Source organism: Rattus norvegicus, chromosome 6 (genome assembly GCF_036323735.1).
Source record: "Rattus norvegicus strain BN/NHsdMcwi chromosome 6, GRCr8, whole genome shotgun sequence".
Classification (NCBI taxonomy): Eukaryota; Metazoa; Chordata; class Mammalia; order Rodentia; family Muridae; genus Rattus; species Rattus norvegicus.
Genome location: NC_086024.1, coordinates 138,015,126 through 138,029,318, shown reverse-complemented (window position 1 = coordinate 138,029,318; position 14,193 = coordinate 138,015,126). Strand labels below are relative to the sequence as shown.

Sequence of the window (14,193 nt, the reverse complement as noted above, 5' to 3'; positions counted from 1 at the left end):
TGAGCGCTCACTGGTGGCCATCCCAGTCCTCGACCAAGAGGGCAGAGGCCTTGCCACAATAGGCACACACATTGGCCTGGGTGAGAGGGGACCTGGCAACCAGCCCAGCCTACTTAAGCACTTACAAAGTCTTGCTGAATGTCTGTGAAATCTTTCCCATATTTTTCCAGAGCTTCCTCAAAAAGGTTGGCTTCTGATGCTGACCACTCCTCCATCTCATCCCTGCAGAGCACTGGCCCACCCTGAGGCACAAGGGCAGAGATGGCCTTGGAGATGTCGTAGATGTTCTTGTGCAGCGTGTCCATGGCATGAAACTGTAAGACAGCAGGGTTCCCTGGGTCCAGGCTGTCCCCAGGCTCGAAGGAGATCTTCCTGCACCTGAGATGTGACCCCTACACCCACCTCTTCAGGTCTCAAGGTGACAATCTAGTAGCCGCCGAGGCCCCTAGGGGGAACCCCTACCTAACTCCCTTAACACGTTAGATAAGTCTAAGGTGTCCCAGGAGAGGCTGGAATCCTGAGTCCTCAGTCACCTTGCTAGGACCCTCTCTCTATCTAGGTGGGTGCTGGACCCCAGAAGGAGGCAGAAGAGGTGGCAAGCGGCCCACTCACCAGGGTGATGTCTCGGGAGGCTGCGGCGGCACTCATGTGCAGGCTAGGCTGCCGCACGGAGCTGCTGCAATCCAGGGCCCGTGCAAAGGTACCCACAGAGCTAGGGAGAAGGAGATCCACTAAACTAACCACCAGAGCTGACCTGGAGGGATGACCTCCACCAGCAAGTTAGTGAGGGCCAGGACCCAGGTGGTACATGCACCAAAGGGTCTCTGGGGCTCAGTTCTAGAGGAGCACAGGTAGAAGCTGTAGCTGCATCTTGGTGGCATGAGTCCCCGTGTGTAAATCAATCAGGGGGCAAGCAATATACAAAATATACCTCAATGCTGGTTGAGAGAATTCTCTTATCCACCCATGTGTGTCTGCTGGAGATCTCTACATGGGGAACTGCGTCAGACCTGGGAACCCTAAGCCTCACTGTCCGTAGCAAAGGCAGGCAGGCCCTCCTGGGCCATGCTGGATCGGCTGAGCCTCAACTGCTCTGGAGGCTCAGTGCTGATTCTGGGCCTTCAGGGCCTATCCCCTTTGTTCAAGCAGCCTTGGGCCTCCCATTCAGCCAGCCAGGAGCTCTTTAGCCAGGTCCTAGCCTAGCCCTGGGAGGAACACCTGCCTATGATGGACAGCCCTCAGGGCACACACAGTGAGAATATAGGCCCAGATGCCTAGGAACACTTATCACAGGAGCCCAGACATTGTCAGGCTGCATTCATACTCAGGAAAAGGTCTGAGCAAGAAACAAGGAAAAAGGGGTTGGGGATTTAGCTCAGTGGTAGAGCGCTTGCCTAGCAAGCACAAGGCCCTGGGTTCGGTCCCCAGCTTCCAAAAAAAAAAAAAGAAGAAGAAAAAACAAGGATAAGACCATGGACCCCATACTGGATGTACAAATTAAGGCTCCATGTCCCCAAGACCCACCACACTGCTCCAGGCAACATCCTGCTGGCCCCTGATTACTGGACTCACCGGGCCACCACCAGAAACTGGTCAATCTGCTTATCTACAAGTGGATTGTGGGCTTCCCACACCTTGGTCTCCAGCTTCGACTGATCGCGGCCGTCCTCCTCACCTATGGGGAACAAGTGTAGTTTAGGGAGAACAGCAAAGGCTGTGGAAATGTCCAGTGTAACCACAAGTCTGTTTGTTCCCAGGTTCATGGCACCACTTCTCCCTAGGTGACAGGAGATGCTGGCCTAGAGGGGAAGCTGGCACACACACCCAACCCTTGTGGTGGAGGTCAGGTACTCTGCTCTTGGATTTCTATTATTCTGGGAATTAGGGAACAATTCCTGATGAAATAACCATATACACATAAAGAGCATACAGCAGGATCAAGGATCCTAAGGAGAATTTTGTCACAAGCCAGGCCAGGCATGACTCTAGGGAAAATGCCCCAGGAGAAATCCCACTGTAATCCATTGTCTGGTTCTCTAGCCAAGGGCTACATTCATAATTTAGTGAAGGTATCAAGCTTCGAAGTTTGCATCAGATCCCATCAACTCCCCTTTGACCCTTGGCATCAACCCACCATGTGGCCATGAACAGCCTACACTTGAGTCCCCACAGAATACTGGGTTCCTGTTCAGGGCACTGAGTAAGCTCTTTAACAGAAGGACTGGATGTCTACAAGGAGATATTCCTGACCCTCTTGAAGAGTTACTATCTATGGGTCCTAAATCCAGGACAGAGCAAGGCAAGGCAAGTCTTATGATCTGCTAGTCACAGGGGATGAGGGTCCTGAGTTGGAAGCCCACCACTGCAGAAGACCCTGCAGGGACTGTGGCAGAAACTGAGGAGCCTGAATCATCAGGTCCTCTGCTGCTCTCGGACCACAGCCGGACTCTATAAACTCCAGCCTACACAGGCCCAGTACAGTGGCATTTTCCCCCAATGCTGTGGGTGGGTTTCAGTCTTGATATGGACCGTGCTTAATCAGGGGTCACAAGGACAGCCCTTGGAATTCCAAGGTCTCCAAAACCAAGATGCTGTTCATAGCAAATGGCCTGCCATTGCTTGGAACAGAGAGCAGAGAACACCTATGGAACCAACCCACATCGCTCACTTTGAAATTTCCAACTCAGTGAACGAAGGCAAGCATTCCAGTTTATATCATTCAAAACACACACTGTGGGGCTGGAGAGATGGCTCAGCGGTCAGGAGCAGGCATTGCACTTCCAAAGGACCCAAGTTCCAATTTCCAGTACCCCTGTCTACCAGCTCACAAACACCAGGATCTTTAGCTCCAGGAGATACAACACTTCTGGTCTTGTCCAGACAGGAGATACGTGTACACACACACACACACACACACACACACACACACACACACACACACACGACTAAAAACTTAATTTTCACTATGGGGAAGCCACTGACCTTTGTGTCAAGAGGCTACAGAGACTAGGAAAGAAGGCCATGCTGGTGTTCGGAGACTCCTCTGGGAGCCTGCTTTTTTTCCACAGACAGGCCCTACAGCCAAAGTGTGGCTCTCTTGGGGATCTTCTAGCACTTGCCAATGAGCCCACAAATGTCTAGGACTCTTGGAGCTGCTTGATTTTGAGGAACTGCTTGATTTTGACCTTGCTCAAAGCAAGGTCCTCTGACCTTTGAGACCTCTCCCACCTCTCTGGTCCCTGTGCAAGTTCATGTGACTGTGACAGCCGAGGCCTGACTTTCCTCTGACCCTTCCCCTCAGCCAGGCTGAGAAAGCAGACACTATGGCTTTAGCCCAGGAGGCTGGACATGGTTCAGGCCTGTCTACAGAGCTTGAGGGCTGGGGCTATTTGAGGAAGAAGCTAAAGAAGGCAGCAGTCGGCTGGCTCTGGCTGAGGTTGTGCACGGGCATCAGGATGCCCAGGTGTTAGAGACAGGGTAATGAGGCTCAAGCACTGAATAGAAGTCAGCAAACAAAGGGCAGCCTCCCATACACAGCTCAGAGGGAAGCCAGGACCCACCAAGCTGCCACCCAAGTGGGCTTAGCACCTTACTCTGAGGTCCAATAAATACCAGAAAACCAAACAGAAACCATAAAGCAAAAGGGAAGGAAGGGCAGGGAAAAGCAGGAAACAAGTGCCGTGTCAGGCCAGCCACTCTGAAGACAGCACGCTGCCCTAGCATAAGCCAGTTCTAGCTGAGGCACCCCAAACCACCAAACAGCAGTGCCTGAGACTGGGGCACAGAAGTGCTGCTCTCTCAGAACCTTCAGTCCCAGCTGAGCTAACAGCTCTGTGGGATATGGGGCCTGACTGGGTCAGAGCCTGAGAGCCCTATCAGGAGGCAAAGACCAGGGTCTCGAGCTCATCAGATCATTCTGCCAGGGCTGCTGAGGGAAGATGTGGGAGGGGCCTGCAGCCCTGGATGTCAATCTGCTCGGCACTTCCCACCCACCTGACAACCTGATCTCTGCTGCCCACCTAGGTAGACTCAATTCTGACCAAACCCCTACATGTGGATGGATGGGTGGGTGGGTGGACGGATGGATGGACGGACAGACAGACGCATGAACGGATGAATGTAATTTTAACTCCGCCAAGGGGGAGGGGCTGGTGAGATGATCAGTATGCAGAGGTGCTTGCTGCTAAGCCTGACAACCTGAGTGCAATCTCCAGACCCACATGCTAGGACAGAGACAAACCTACAAGTTGTTCTCTGACCTCCAAAGTACACTAAGGACCTGAGTTTAACTCCTGAGTCTCACATTGGGGGATGAACAAACAGACTCCAGCAAGTTATCTTCTGACCACACACACACACACCCGCACAGACGTGGTGCACTGACGAGCACGTAGGCAAAATACCATACGCGTAAAATATAAATAAAAGAACAAAATAAGTAAGGAACGAGGCTGGGCGTGGCATGTGGCAGCAACAGTATAAATCGAATTCATAATGAGCTGCCCCAGAGAAACCTGAGGCTGAGGAGTCGCAGGCCGAGCAGGCAGCTGTCGGGTTTGAGACTTGCAGCTAGAGGTCGGCCAGTGTCCACTAGGAAGGAGGCCTGGAAGGGCGGAAGCCTAGGTAAAGCCGAGAGCATTCTCCAGCCTCCTCCATGCTGCTGGCCCAGCCTGAACCTCACCGTCTTTCAGCAAATCAGTGATGTCAGCCTGGTACCGGTTCCCTACACGAATTTCGCCTTTATCAGCCAGGAGGGTCTTCTGCTGTGGGTCGTAGACTAGAGAGTAGAAGAAGAAATCCTGAAAAACACCACATACAAGACAGAGGTGTCAGACGAGTCTCCCACTGCATCCACCAAGCCAGGCTACTTCTGAGGGTGAGGGATGTGGCCTGCCTGCCATGACCCCAGGGCAGCAGGCCCTGCAACAACAGAAGTGAATGAAGTGAGGGGAGACCTCATCAAACTGCTTCAGAGGGTGCTTGTCTGGTGAAGAACTAACAGTGGATGAGCCATGAGCTTGCCAAGGCTACCTCACAAAAGCCACTCACTGTCTTTCTGTCACAACAACCATTTGAAAGTCAACTTGTGAAGGCCAGGCACAGTGGCACACACCTGTAATCTCAGCACTTGAGAGTCAGAAGCAAGCAGAGCTCTGTGAGTAAGGCCAGCCTAGCCTACACAGTGTGCTCCAGGACAGCCAGAGCCACACGAGAACTTAGCTCAAACATCACCACTACCCCTGGGGGGGGACCAACTTATGAGCGCAACAAAAACCATGGTGCCCAGGAATGAACCCACGGGCTGCAGGCAGACAGGCAGGCACATGAAGAGGCACCAAGACAGAGCTACCGACCATACCAGGCTGCATCCTGTGGCTGACCGTGAGGCCCAGTCCTATTCCTTATGATCAGCATGGATGGCATGAGTCCTGAGCAGTAGTCTGAGCCCTCAATGCTCCTGCCCCCAGGCCTGCTGCTCAGTTCTCCCACGGCTCCTCGGCAGCTGGTCCTAACCTCGACACTCCACCCCATGACTTACAATTCCCCCTTTCCAGCTTCCATTCTTCTTCCTGCTCCACTCTGAAAGCGACTGACTCTTCTCCGCCACTGCATGGAGATGTCAGTCGGTGACGGCTGCCTTTCTAGGGTCAGTCCACCCGGTGGGGGGTGGTGCTGACTCAGGTGCTGTCACTGTTCAGCCAGTTTCACCAGGAGGAAGGTCTGGCTGGCCCGATCGTGCTAAGCATCCCTTCTCTTGGCTACTGTCTGAGATGTGGATAACCTTCTTGGTGGGGTCCTGTTCCTTGAGACTTTGCTTATGAGGGCTGAGGCCTAGGCAAGGTATGACTGCGAGAAGAAGGTATGACTGGGAGTTATGTCTGGTAGATCACAGCTATACAGAACCCAGGAGGTTACTCAACTCACTGGTTCATAGCATCTGAATTAAAAGTAGAAAAAGCACGCTCAGGCATACAGAGGGCAAGGAGATGCCAAGCCAGCAGAAGCAGGGACCTGCCATTTTCATCACTCAGGTACTGCATGGTTCTTAAACTCTAAATAAGAAACATCAAAGAACACGTGGGCCCTGACACCAGGAGGCCAACAGCACCTGGGAACTGCCTAGGCCATCTCTGTACAACGGGGATCGCCACTGTCTGCACGTCACGGCTGGCCTCTGGCTCACAGAGAAGACTCTTCCCATTCTGCAGTTTTAGCCTTCCCTACAGCTGTCAGCACGGGTCCTTCGAAAGCCATCTCCGCCCAGCAGAAACACTCCCAAGCAGCAATCACAGCCTCTGCTCTAGACTCCTGTCAGCCAATCAACCTTCATGGCCTTCTCCAAAGGCACGGCCGGCCTGGAGAACTGAGGGTGCACACACGTCTCATGGCTGCTCAGATTCCTAGCCTGCAGGACTGCACGCAGCTCTCTCTCACCAGACCAAGATGTCTATGGTTGCTCAGGCTTGTGGCCCTGAAGAGCCTCATGTAGCAAGAGCTAAGCCGCCACATCCAACTACTTCTGGGCTATGTATGGCAAGGAGTGGGGTCTACAGCTGACAGCACAGGTTGGTATCACTATAGAGTGGGCTCTATATTGAGAGTGGGCTGTGTATTTAGACATGACTCCTGTGTGAGGGGTGTAAGCCGAGCTTAGGACATATTCCGCCATTCTGGTACTCTCAAGCTCACGGGCACTCCCTGTGGGCATACAGTGAGGAAGGCCTGTATAGGCTAACCTGAGGCATATGTATCAGAGCCTCAGACCACAAGGTAGCAGAGCTCTAAAGACTAGGTCCCAGGCCAGACGTAGTGTGTGTGTGCGTGTGTGTGTGTGTGCGTGTGTGTGCCTGCGTGCGTGCGTGCGTGCGTGCGTGCGTGCGTGCGAGTGAGAGAGAGAGAGAGAGAGAGAGAGAGAGAGAGAGAGAGAGGACTTGACTTAGTATTCCTTTCAACTGCCCCATCCCCGACGCCATGCACTGCAGCCATCTGGCCTCAGAAACCTGCCCTGCCCAGCAGTGGTATCCTACAACATCTCAGGGGACTTTCCTTCCCAGGAGATGCTAGTTTCTTGGGGGTGACATCTAATGTGTAACACCTAACTCTGTGCCAGGTGACCCTACAGAAGAACTACCTACCCCAATGCAGCAATGTCCTACAAGGCCGGCAGCCATGGGGTCACTGTAGACTGTGGACAGAGATGGCTGGTGAAAGCTTGTTTTCCATGTGATACCCACGGGCTTTTTTGCAAGCACCCAAGTAGGAGACAAGGTAACTCTTGTCCCTATAGTCCTGGCTGATGAGGCAAAAGTGCTCACCAACTCCAACATTTATTCCCCCAGAGTGGAGACCTCCACATAGGGGTCACCTTGAAGGAACGAATGCCTGTGAACACCTGAGCTGACCAACAGGACCCAAACTCCTCTGAATCTTGGTGACAGGGTCCTATGGGTAGGGAAGGAGTTGCGCTGTAATGAAAAGGGCAGACGTCATGTCCAGGCCAGAGGGCGGGTCTTACCTCACGCTCCAGGTAGGACTTGAGTGACTCGGTCTCATTGAGCAGGGTAACACTGCACTTGCCCCTGGAAGAGAGAATGGGTAGGTGGAGGAGGAGCAGGCAGCACGGTGCCAGGTAGGGCTGCGAGAACTACCTGATGTGGGTGGCAGGCAGAGACTCCAACTGCCGAGAGAGGAACAGTTCCCGATGCCGCAGCTGGTGCTTAAGTTTCTCAGGCAGGTCTACCATCTCTGGGTTTTCTACCTCCTCCTCCACTTCCCCTAGAGGACAAAGAGACCCTGTCAGTCATCTCTCAAGACGGCACCCGACAGCCCCAGCCCAAGCTAGCTCTCCCTCGTGCAGGGCACCAAGCACAGCAGGGTCGCTTCCCTGCCTAGCACATCTCCTGCCGTTCCAGAGTGGCTCAGGAGTGCTGGGCAGGCCCCCACAGATGCCCCAGAGCCCTGGAATACAGGGCTAACCGTCAGGATGGGAAGATGAAGACAGTGCTCAGACTGGCCTCAGAAGCAGCAGGCAGAGAGAGGCAGGAAAAACACGGGCACACTACATGTTCAGGACAGGAGGTTTCGCCCGCCAGCCTGAGGCCGGAGGGTCCACACAAAACACAGTAGCTCTCCTGCACTGGCAGGACAACCCCTGAAGCCTGGGCCACAGCCAAGGCCCGGCTATAGGCCAAACATAGGGAATCGCAGCCCTCAGCCGGCTGGCAGGGGATGCAAGGATAGGCACGCAGGCAGCCCATCCAGGACACATCCACTTGTGCATCGCCCGCCCCAGCCCAGGGACACAGACGCGAGGACGCCCTCCTTGCAGAGGTCGGCTCTTACCTTCCTCGCCGGTGTCCGCCCCCGGTCCGGCTCTATAGCAGACTGACAGGGCTACATAACAGACAGACAGCGCCCAGATGGCAGGTTAGGGCCAGTGCCAGCGCTTGCTCCCTGCCCAGGGCCCGGACCGAGGAGACATGGGGGCCACAGGCCTCCCAGTGGAGGACAGATACCACCCAGCCAAACACTATCTATGTCCCCTGACTGCTCCAGCATTCAGGCTGCCCACCCGACTGCAACCCATCCCTCTTCCAACTACTGCCCGAGACCCCCACCCTGTGTGTGCAGCTGTCCGCCCCTGCCAGACTGCTCACACAAACTGCACCAATCAGGAGCTAGCTCCTCCCTAAAAGGCAAGAACAGGAGTCCAAGCCTCCAGACAAGATTGCCCAGACAAGGGCAAGAGAACAGCATCAGGCCAGCAGGAAGGATGCTGACTACAGGGAGAGCACAGGGTATACCAACGTCATAGCAAACGCTTTAGCACCGTGGCTACTGCCCACTTCCCTGTATCAACAAAATACCCCTTAGCCTTGCCTACATCCCAAAACAGGAGTATAGAATAGTGTGCACTGTGACAGCCCAGCAGAGTGACAGCCTAACAGACATGGCTGCTCTCTGTTGCCCCCCTGTGGTGACTGCCAAGCATGTTGGGAAGGGCTATCCCTTAGCCGGAAGCCAGGAGGAGGTAGATTTCTTCTCAGCATGACCGGGTCTCAGAAGCCTGGGGCGTCTCTACTAAGCTATTTTCCTCCTAATCACAAGGCAGGCAGGTCTGTCCAGAGCAGCTCCTGCCCAGCAGTCAGGAGCTAAGCACACACATCATCTGGGGCCTAAGACATCAAAATTACATGAGGCCACCAACCACGCCACTCTGTTATTACGTATCTAGGGGACTGGAAAAGGGGCCTGCAGACTGTGCACGTGTCAGATCCTCAGGTACAGTCACCCACCAACCCTGACTCAGGATCCCTCATCTCTTCTAGGCCTGCAGCAGGGCCAGACCTTCTAGCCATATGCACAGCCTCTTGCTCCAGCTCTCCCTAGAGACCTTTCAAAGGATCAATCCTGAAGGCAGGTGGGACAGCCCCAACCCATACTCCCAACCCAAGGCTCATCTCAGGCCACCTTTCGTGACACTCTGCTAAGCCCTACCCTTACTCTGAAGGGTACTTCAGAGAGGCCAGGCCACAGTTCCCTCTGTGGCATTTGGAAGGGGCTCCTGCTACACAAGCATCACAGGCTACAGTGCTTGGTCTCCCATCTGGGTGCAGTGCCTGGGGTGGACACCCTAGCAGGTCAACAACTGGGAGCCCTCTCAGTCTCCAGCTCCTGCGTAAGGAGCCCTACTGTGCAATCAATGGTGTGTGCCTCCGATATAGGACGCTGTACGTAACCAGGAGGCAGCACCATGGAATGGAGCACCCACGAACCACAAGACAGGCCAAGAAGAGTCAGCCTGCAAACCCTGGCACCCTTGACTGCCTGTCTTGTTGGCTTACTGAGGCTCTCAGGAGGCCCGGCCAGAGATGCTCTGAGCAGTTTTTCCAGAAGCACAGTGTAAGGTCCTGGTTCTGGGAGGTAACATGCCCGGGATTTCACAGCGCACATGCTCCTGCACAGACATAGCAGCGCCTCTGTGGATCTGGACAGCAGTGAGGTTCTGACATGCACTGATTCTTAAAGCAGGTCACTGCCCTTCCAGCAGACTCACCCCTCCACTGCAGTAGACACAAGATGGCCCCAACACTACTGGAGACTTGAGAACCACACCTACAGGGCTACAATTATGTCATCATGTCGGTTCAGGAAGCATCCACCACATGCAACTAGAGGCCAGGGCATGGGCTTTGAGGTCAGAGGTCAAGGAACCCAACTTTGCATTCAAAAGCAGTCGGGAACACAGGCCCTGGGCTAGGATGGGAGCTGCATTTCCATTTTGGAAATAAAGTGAAAGGCGCATAATGCTGTGCTAGCACGAGTTACCCAGGGCTGCCTATAGGGTGACAGGGACTTCATCAGAAAGCCAATCCTACTCTAAAGTCAGCTCTGGCTCCTTCTTGCCCCTCCCTAACCCAGCCTCAGAGCTGGGGAGGACGGCCAGTTCTAGACCTGCCTCTCAAGCACTCCTGCTTAGGGTAGGTTTCTAGGGTTCCCATTTGACTGGCTGCCACCACAAAGAGATGCTGGCTCCTGCAACCCTACCCCGCCTGTTAGGAATGGGGACGATGGAGAGCGTGTGTGCTTGGTGCATGTGTGCTATCAACTGGGTCTTCAGCCCTCCACCCAGCTACCGAGTGTCAGGGATGGTGCTTACTGAACTCTTGATGGATGTTACCCTGAGTGGACAGCTGAGGCAACTGTGCTCCTCACCTGCTGCAAGAGCACCCCAGTGACCACAGCCTCAGTTCTCAGGCTCAGGTAGGACTCCCAGGTGAGCAGAAGTGCGTGGCTCCTGGGAACCTCCCCCCAGAGCTCAGCAGCTGTCCAACGTTCACACAGCCCTGCCCCAGCTATGTGCCCAAGCACACAGAGCACACAAGTCTATGAGGGCCTGTTTCAGTGAGAGACCAGACGCTAAGCAGGAGGACCAGGCAAGTGTCCAGTGGGCAAAGCGCCCTTGGGCCACGCTTATCAGACTCAGGCTTGAGTTTCCCGAGTAAGGAAAAAGGTCTTTGTTTCTGAAAACACTACTGAGGGCACAGTAGACATCTTCTAGTAACATTAAAACCATCTGTCTCGAGGGCCAGGCAGTGACCACGGCCTCTGCTCTGAGTCAGCACCTTCCTTACCCTCTGCCCTATGGGCTCAAGCCAAGAGTCAGGTACACCAACATCCCAGGCTCGCCCTAACTGTGAGCATAGGACACTAGCAAGAAGCACGAAGAGGGACGTTTCACACTAGCCCATGGGTAAGCAAGACCAGAGAGGGACTATGAAATGCACAGAGCTGTAAAGGTGAACCAGCAGAAATCAGCTGCACACGGACGGGGAAGGCAAGCCAGCAGAAGGGCCTGTGAAGCCAGGACTCAAGAGCAGGTACTGAAGGGGACAGGCATCATCGCCCAGGGAAGACAGACTCACTTGCATGCTTGTCAGCCAGCGCGATGAGGCTGCTGGAAATGTCCCGCCTTCTGTAGAAACACACCACTTTGGCCTCCACATTCCCGTTGGCTGTCTGTAACAGCAAGAGAGAGTTACCTTATCAATGTAAGCTCCCAAAGGGCCTGCAGATAGGACCTAGTCCCCAACCATGCCTGACATATCCAAAGCCAGGTAAGTGAGCAGAAGGGAGTACATTTAGTCTAGACACGTAGACTTCTGTCACCCAGTAACCAGGTAAGTATGAGCAGAAGGGAGTACACTTAGTCTAGACACGCAGACTCCTGTCACCCAGTAACCTGGGCCCACAAGGTTCTACACTGTCTTCCAGGGGCCCCACAAGACGGTGGCCCTAAAGCAGCCCTGTTTGCTTTATTAGAAACCCTAAGGACAGCCTTGACACAGAATGCAGCTACCCTCCTTCCCTTCTACCTCAGGCTCCAACACTCCTCCACCAGGCAGCCAGCAGTGCTGCACATACCAACAAGAACTACCAAGTGGAGATCTCAACTGTGTGCCTCAACCTGGAATCCTGTGACAAGCTGCATGCTGGCACCAGCAGAGAATATTATACAACTACATACAAGCTAAATAACGCACGGCACGCCTATAATCCCAGTGAGATTTGAGAGGCAAGAGCAGACAGATGGCTGTGTGTTCAAGACCATCCTGGGCCATATAGTGAATTCCAGGCAAGTCAGGACCACACCATGGAACCCTGTCTAAAAACTAAAAATAATAAAATAATAATGTTGCAATTATGCAAGGTTATAATCCTGACTAGTGTTCCCGCCTTGAGTGGAGAATGCATGAATTAAGTTCTACATGAGGTATCTGTCTTTGCGTCCTTTCTATCCTCCCTGTTCATTCACTCACGCTGGCATGGTCTATGGACACCCAGAACACTCATCCAGCAGAATGCTATCCTTTCTGTGCTCAGACCTCCCTCCCAAGGCTGCTGGGATCTCCTGGGTGGCTCCCGAGTCTGTCTGTCAGATCGGACCATGGTGAAGCTTTAGAGTCTGAAGCACCAGTACTCAGTTAAGTCCTGCACTGGCAACAGCCCCCATGCAAACAAAGCCTCTTGGGTCCAACCTTTCACAGGTCCTGGCAGTGCCATGGCCAGAACTCTCTCTGCACACAGCCCAGTGCTATTATACGGTTCCTCAGTCCTCTGCTGTTCTTCACATCTGTACTCCTGTCTACTTCTCTCCGGTTGCCATGGCTAAGTTACTTGACAGAAGTGACTTCCGGGAGAAAAGGACTTAGTCTGGTTCACAGCCTCACGCTACAGTCCGCGTGGCGGGGAAGTCACAGCATCAGAACTTGAAACAGCTAGTCACACGGTCAGGAAGCACAGTGGTGCTGCTTGTCACTACAGCTCAGCTCTCCTTTCTCCACTCACACAGCCCAGGAGCCCAGCCAGGGAATGGTGCTGCCAACAGTGGGCAGGCCTTCCCCCTCAATTAACATAATCAAGATAAGCCCCACAGGTGTGCCCCCAGGGCAGGTTGACAACACCAATCACCACCCGTCAAGCTCCTCTCCAAAGACAAGTCCTTGAGCCACTCCTACCTGTTGGCAGGACTTGTTTCCTCTAACTCCCTCTAAGTGGGTGCTGGGCTCTGAGACCACCTCCAGCTTTCTGACTTGTGTCCCAGGCTCTGTACTCCCTTCCTAGAAAGGATACTCAACTGTCACCCTCTCTGCCGTCCTCCCTCTGCTTCCTCTTCTGGAAGTCCACTCACTTTCCAGAGCCTCTCTCACTGAGCACTGGCACGGCCCACGCTCAGTGGCACTGTCACCCATCCCAGACGCTCCTTGCCACCTTCCTGAACCCAGCAGGGCCTTCCCTGAATTGTACAGTGGCTCCTCTCCTGGCCTAGGGTAGGTAGGGCTTTGGCCAATCCAGCTCCAAGTGTTCAGAGTTCAGCCATGGTGGGAATCATTCTTCCTCCTCTTCTTCCTCTTCTCCCTCCTCTTCCTCCTCCCCCTCCTCCTCTTCCCCCCCTCCTCCTCTTCTTCCTCCTCCTCTTCTTCCTCCTCCTCTTCTTCCTCCTCCTCTTCTTCCTCCTCCTCCCACATAACCCTTCCTACCCTGTGCCTGTCTACATACAGCTTTGGTGTTCCCTTCCTAAATCCTAGGGGTCTGGGTCTGTGTTCTACTGGCAGCGCTGTCGTGAAAATAGCCGTAACCACTGCACGGCAGTTTCTCAGCACTGAAGGTGTCTTCGTTCTGTAGCAGGGCCTTGAGACAATTTCCTCTGTGTTGAACATGGTGGTTGGGACTGGCATCCAGGGATATCAGGCAAGTCTTACAGCTTTGTTAATCTCGTGTTGAAAGTGAAACCTAGAGCCCCTCACACAGACTGGAGATCCAAGGCAAGCCACTATAGAGGTCCAAGGCAAGGTCAGAACACAAGCCCTGACAGGAGCCCACCCTGCAACTGAGTCTGACAGAGAGACAGCAAAGTTGGTCTACAACTGGGCCTGCCAGCCTAGCTCACACCTTCCCAGTATATGACGTCCTCTGCACATGGCTTGGAGGTGGGCAAGGCTTATGCCAAACTGTCAATCAAAAAGATGGAGCTGGGGTTGGGGATTTAGCTCAGTGGTAGAGCGCTTGCCTAGCAAGCGCAAGGCCCTGGGTTCGGTGTCCAGCTCCGAAAAAAAGAAAAGAAAAGAAAAGAAAAAAAAAAAAAGATGGAGTTGACACTGCTACATACGCTAGGCCAAGGGATGTCTGCTA

General features: G+C 53.9%; 1 protein-coding gene across 7 annotated transcripts in view; it reads right to left on the bottom strand.

Moving 5' to 3' along the window:
* The window catches only part of Mta1 (metastasis associated 1), a 38,852-nt gene that overhangs the window by 9,378 nt on the left and 15,281 nt on the right, over positions 1–14,193 (bottom strand). For 4 of the 7 annotated variants that reach the window (XM_039112879.2, XM_039112882.2, XM_039112886.2 and 1 more), the window contains 8 exon segments: positions 11,427–11,520; positions 8,344–8,394; positions 7,650–7,776; positions 7,517–7,580; positions 4,682–4,799; positions 1,573–1,675; positions 613–712; positions 126–314 (listed from right to left, as the gene is read on the bottom strand). In XM_039112879.2, the coding sequence (XP_038968807.1) occupies positions 126–314; positions 613–712; positions 1,573–1,675; positions 4,682–4,799; positions 7,517–7,580; positions 7,650–7,776; positions 8,344–8,394; positions 11,427–11,520 (846 nt within the window). 7 annotated transcript variants of the gene reach the window in all.